Raw genomic sequence first — 6,242 nt, forward strand, 5'->3', positions numbered from 1 at the left:
TTACGTCTCACAAAATTTTCGAAGGTCAATACTATACGTGTCCGATGGAGTAAGAAGAATATGGTTTTTTTATAACATCATTTTATCGTACAAAACTAAATTAACTTCAGCTTATCGTCTGAATGAATAAATTATACTTAGACTTTTCACTCTAAAGAACATCCCTAAGTATTTTTGGTAATTTCAGTCATATCCGAAATTTTGGCCCGAAGCCATGGAAAAGTCGGCACAATACGGCAGCTTGGCAGTCCAGTTGGACTCAGAAACTGAAGACGATGGTATCTGGGCGAGAAAATTTATCTTGTCATCTTATCCGGTAAGTTCAGTAGCTATAAATAAATATAAACTCAGCTTTTCTCACTATTTCAACAAATGTCGTAAAAATTATGGAACAACGACAGCTAAAAATATTCATCGCTGATATAGTGGCGCATTACACCGCGAAAAAAGAACAAACATTTATTACTTTTGGGTCTCGAAAAAAGAGAAAATACAACAGGCCAAATTAAAAGATATATTGAATTGAACTATACCCAAAGCATGTGTATCGATTTCTCTTTAATCGATTTTACCAGACTGAGGCAAGGTACAAGAACGTTTTGTTTACAACTATTAAGTAATGATTTTGTAAATTTAGGACTTATCAGATAGACGTGTTGTGAATATTTTCCACTACACGAAATGGCCAGTGCGAAGAGTGCCATCGAAAGCAGATGGCGTCATCTCCCTGATGTCATTGGTCGAGCAGTCTAGAAAGAATCATGGTCAGGGACCAGTTATTGTGGCATGCAGGTAACACTAAAAAACAAACAATAAAATTGTTGATGAATTTGTTGTAAACCTTTATATAGACTATAGTGAAGACGTGTAAATTATTTTCTCGGATACTCACGTCCGGTGAAAGTATTGCGCCCATATAGCGATGGAATTCGTTCCCAGGGCATTTTGCGGCAAGACGTTCGGCAAAAATAGCCCTGGAAAACAGCTGGGCATTTTGTACGGAGCATGCGCGAACTTGGCATCCACGCACACGAAACGCCTTCGTAGTTTTCGGAAAGACCTCGTATATTTAAATTTAAATAATGGCGGCTGATAGGAGTGAAGATAGTTGAATATCTTTTGCAGTAAAAGAAAGAATTCGGCACTTTACGAAAAGAAGAATATCATGTACGTGTAACTGCTGGTTTTGTTGTATCTTGTGGTACAAAACATGGCATTTAGAAAGCATCTGAATGATCTAAATTAGCAAACAATATGTTGGTTTGTCACACTCACAACTTTGTTTGTCACTTTCGTGTGGAAATTAAGAATTTCAGTCACAATGTGGTCGTCGTTGGTTAGTTAGCAGTTAAGGAAGCATTTATTGCAGGAAGCTTTCAGTCATTTGTCAGCTTTCAGCTGGACATTAACTTAAAAAAGCCACCAGAATCTTCACAGTTGGACTATGGCATGAGAGTATTGAAACCAAAATAGTTATGTTCATTTTATCAGATGTTGATCTTTCCATATTAATCAATTTATAAAATATATACAACTGTGCTATGCAAACAATCTCGACTCCTCTACATCATTTATTTAATAATTTTTATAAAAAAAAAGTGAAATATGGACAGCTATAGCAACAGTCTCAGGCCAAATTGAGCTCAAACATATATATTTCCACCTCCCTTAGGAAAATGAAAGGTTCTAAAGATTCCCCATTATTGTATTTTGATGCAAGCAATGTTATACTAAATTTTTGCTCAAATAATTTTATTATACTCTAGTTAAATGATCAGAAATAGGAAGTAACATATCCCACAGGCTAATTTATATGTTTGTTTACAGACAAAAATAAGTATTGTGCGCATTTTTCTCAGCATGCCCACTAACTTTTTTATAAAGTTTGAACAATATGGATAGTTTTAAGTCATGTTTCGGAGAGAGGCACTGGTAAAAATTTTAAAATATTTTTATATATGTGCCACAGCATCACATAATTTCACAAAGCAAGCATGGCCATATTAAAGTTTGCGGTTAGATTCTTAAAACTTACCAAATCAACAGGACTTTTCATAATTCATAACAACCAATACTTGGACATATTAAAATCACTTTTGCAGCAATTTTTACATCATAACAAACTCATGCAGAAGGAAGTTCGTAAGTATGTTACAATATGGCATTTTCAGAGTATAAGTGGTTTGTGAAATTACAACATCTAGAGCATTTTTCCCATGAGTGGCTAATGTTTCAATAAAACAAAACATGATTTAACTTTCATAAAATATACTTTATAACTGAAGGCAAAGGTCAGTTTTCACGAAATCGAAAGAGGAAAAGGTGTTATTTCTATAGAAAAATGCATGTTAAGTTACTTATTATTTCGCGTGAGAAGGGACAAATAGATTAATGAACACACCAGTGGAAACAACAATATGTCAGCTTCTGTCAAGAGTAAAATAGGGTTAATTCGTTGTTTGCATACTGCTGTAACCAGGTCCTGAAACTTTGACAATGAGTGAAATACTTCAACTTGTCGCCCATTTGCAAATAAAAATCCTTCGCAAATATTTACGAGAGAATGTCGTTATACCCTTGTATGCAAGCACGGGAACGTAATCTTTGAATACACCCTTTTATTTTCATGAACAAACCAGTAAAAAAGGAGAAAAAGCTCCTCAAAATACATGTTTTTGGCGTTCGAAGAATTAAAATTCTTCTTGAAGAAATGCGCCCGCAATTTTTAGACAGCGACAACAAAATGCCCAGCTGTTGCCCTGGAATAGGCAAGATTAGACCCCATAATCCCATTGGCCAGCACAAAACGAGAATTGGAATGAGAAATTTGCTTTCCTCCAGATTTTGATGCAATATATTAAGACAATCTAATTAGTTGATGCAAGCTAGGAACTCGCTGAGAATGTCACTTTAGTTAATAATAGATTAGAAAGTTATAAAAGCTGCAATGGAATCGCTTTAAAAGCAACGTTTCACACATTCAGGCCTAATATTGTCATGGAATAATAAGAGAATCACCCTGGGTACGAGGTTGCACTGATGTCAGTCAGTCGTGATCAGTGATGTTGATGTGAATATAGTGGCGCTTGTTGAAATGCGCATGTGTCCCGACAGATTTCTTGCGATCGAGTTGATGACATTTTTATTCAACAAAAACGTGACTCCTCCCTCCCGCCAGTTTAATGCATATTCTTTGCATAAAGGAACTCGAGCACACGCACGTACCGCAGAGTTACCTTCTTTAGTCCACTTATTATTATTTTATGAAATTGTTAACCACTGATTTAATATTCTAATAAACAAGATCTGCATAAATAATACTAATACCCTCTGTAGTATTTTTCAGACACTTGCGATTTTTTCTGCGATTTTATGTGCGATTTTCTTCTTTTGATATATGATAATTCTGTAAATAATTACTAATGCTCTGATTTATGCTCTTATTTGAACATCAGTAACTAATTCACTCGTGTACATCCATCAAAACAAGAAAATCGCACATAAAATCGCAGCAAAAATTGCAAGTGTAAACGGGCCTTTATGTGTAATGTGACCAGACATCACATCATTATGCCAGTAAACATTACCGAATAATTTATCTCATAAATGAGTGATTCCGGCCATCCTGATTCTATACTTTAAATTTCTCTATTTGAATTTTAGCGACGGAACAGGTCGTACAGGGACGTATATTGCAATTTCGAACTTGTTGGAACGAATGAAAATTGAGCAAACAATGGATGTCTTCCAGACGATAAAAATAATTAGAGGAAGTCGACCGCAATTTGTTGATAATGCAGTAAGTAGTTCAGTGTTTATATAGATCACGTACATTTAGTCATCAGCTCATTCCCAGCAACAAATGCGAGATATTACTGCCGATAAAATTCAATTAGACGAGGCGTTGGATTTTCCCACGCTTAATGTTACCAATGCAAGGATAAAAAAAAAACTAGAAGGAATCCGCGATATCGTGGAATATTAATACTATTCCAAGAAAATAAAATCTCGGAAAGGGCAATTTAAGATATTGCCATTCCCTTCAAAAGAAATGAGAGCACTAACCTCTTACCCGTTGTAAGTTCAAAATAGCTAATAGACCGAACCGATGAAAATTGTAACGATCGCGATGCTTTTCTCGCGATGCGAGTCACCAATTAGGTAAGTTGAAACTGAATTTGCTTTACCGGGCACCGCGTACATGCCAAGCTAATTTTTGGGTTCGGTTCCCACCGTGGTCAAGCAAATTTTTCAGCTTACCTGGTTAGTGATTCAGAGTAGCATCATCACAATATTCATTTCATATATACACCTGAGTCTTATGCACTGTTACTATAAGACTGAACATTGAGATCCCTCGTACGTATGCCATTTTCGGGGCACAGATATACATGTATTACTGCAACATATATATCCCAAAAACTCATTTCGGAAGTTTAAAATACTTGATATAAGCGAGGACGACATGCCTTCGCTTCCTCAATAATTACCGGTCAAATCAACTTCATTGTTTTCAACTTAACGCCACTGTCGACACTTGCTTTAAAATGCCCCGTGCCTCAACAGGTTTTTTCCAGTTTTAGACAATAGTGTTAGACAATAGTTTTTGCGTAATATTTTATCTTAGTTATCTCCATTAATATTTGCTATTTTTTGCATTTTCGAATTTCTTTTTTCTTCAGGAACAATATCAGTTTTGTTACACAGCTATAATGGCGTATTTGGACTCCTTTGATGAGTATGCAAACTTCGAGAAAGAATGAACCTATTCATCACTAAGCAGAGTCACTATCTTAATCGAACTAATATAGTAACCATAACAACCTAACACGTATTCTTAGAAACTATATCAATGAGCACATAGATTAATCAAACACTGCCACAAAACAATGGTGATGTATAGTCTAAACAAGTTTGGGGACTTAATAATTAATTGAAGGGCAGATTGCAGCAAGTCTGTTGCGAGTCATACGAAAACGAGGCTAGTCAGATTTCAAATTTCGCAAATCATACAATAACAACACTTTCAAAGTTGACTAGAAAAACCTAACAACGTTTTTGAGCAACTCGCCAGAAACGCCACAAAAGGTAAGAACGAACATTTCGAGATCAGTTAAGGAAGAAATAATCTTACCCGGCCTCGCACGCTTACGTGTGACTCCTGCTCGTTTTGGAATAGGCCTTTAGTACCCTTTAGTGTGTTCCTAATTAAAAAAAAACTAAGGGTAAAAAGTTATATAGTTATACTGCACTTTGTGGACGTATATTTTCTATTTTTTATACACTTTTAAAGCTATATAGGGGTAGGGTGCTGAATACAGCTATTAAATCGTTGAAATTAGCTAAACAGTCGTTATTGTGGTGTGTGCATGAGTGTGCATGTACGACATGCAGATTTTGTACATTTTATTCAGGTCAAAACAACATGGAACACGTGAACCCCCGCTTTTCAACTCCCTTAGAATTATCTCCAAACACTAACAACAGTGAAAAAACACCATTTTAGGATAATTGCATGAACGTACTGTCAGTGCGGCTCGATTTAGCGCATGCTCGGTGACTCGAAACTGCCACTAAGCCGGCCGTCGCGGCTAATTTTTTGTACGTATGACATTACAAATGTATTTTAGTTTCAAGGCGGCTGTCAACGCAAGCCGTACGTGAGATTTCAGCGCGTACGTACGTGCAAGTGGAGACCGGCCTTATAAGTGCGGTTTTTTGAGACACATTTAATTAACATTAATCATGCGGCTAAATTCCTTAAGGCCTGCCTCTACTTGCACGTATGTCATTGCGGTCGATTTGGGCATGCTCAATGACTGGAAACTGGTCGCTAATGCCAGCCGTAGCGGTTAATTTTTTCAATGCATGACAATAAAACTGTAGTGTACTCTCAAGGCGCCTACTGATCGCAGGTTACGCGCAAGCCGTACGTGCGATTTCGTGTACGTATACGTGCAAGTGGAAGAGGCCATTACCTTCTGATTTCCGTGTCGGTTTGAGTATGGCTGACAGTACGGCTTGTTCACGACGTCGACACTTTACAAAACCAGGCTGCGCCTAAAAGATTATTCCTACTATGATTGCCGGCGTTGTTTCCACAGCAACAGCCGGTAAATTAGCCTGAAGGCCTTGAGTAAATCCCGGAACATGTTATTCTCTAAATTTACCGCGATTCTATTGCATAGATTACACAATAAAAAGTGCAATCTATTCAATTGACGTGCGGGGGGGGGGGGAGG

The 6,242-nt window shown here is 36.9% G+C and overlaps 1 protein-coding gene across 1 annotated transcript; it reads left to right on the forward strand.

Annotated features, from left to right (window-relative positions):
• The first annotated feature begins 205 nt into the window (after positions 1-205).
• On the forward strand, positions 206-5,326 carry LOC114533992 (receptor-type tyrosine-protein phosphatase epsilon-like). The gene is made up of 4 exons (XM_028555628.1): positions 206-316; positions 638-792; positions 3,664-3,799; positions 4,683-5,326. Exons 1-4 carry the CDS (start codon positions 215-217, stop codon positions 4,761-4,763), a joined length of 474 nt encoding a protein of 157 aa, XP_028411429.1. The 5' UTR covers positions 206-214; the 3' UTR covers positions 4,764-5,326.
• Positions 5,327-6,242: the final 916 nt, after the last annotated feature.

This window comes from Dendronephthya gigantea, unplaced genomic scaffold (genome assembly GCF_004324835.1).
Source record: "Dendronephthya gigantea isolate DGI-Jeju-01 unplaced genomic scaffold, DenGig_1.0 000096F, whole genome shotgun sequence".
NCBI lineage: Eukaryota > Metazoa > Cnidaria > Anthozoa > Malacalcyonacea > Nephtheidae > Dendronephthya > Dendronephthya gigantea.

What these genes read in the sequence shown, in the direction of transcription:
- LOC114533992 (XM_028555628.1), top strand. Translation starts at nt 215, where the DNA reads ATGGAAAAGTCGGCACAATACGGCAGCTTGGCAGTCCAGTTGGACTCA. An exon ending in TTATCTTGTCATCTTATCCG is followed by an intron (nt 317 to 637) that starts GTAAGTTCAGTA and finishes TTGTAAATTTAG; the next exon opens with GACTTATCAGATAGACGTGT. An exon ending in CCAGTTATTGTGGCATGCAG is followed by an intron (nt 793 to 3,663) that starts GTAACACTAAAA and finishes TTTGAATTTTAG; the next exon opens with CGACGGAACAGGTCGTACAG.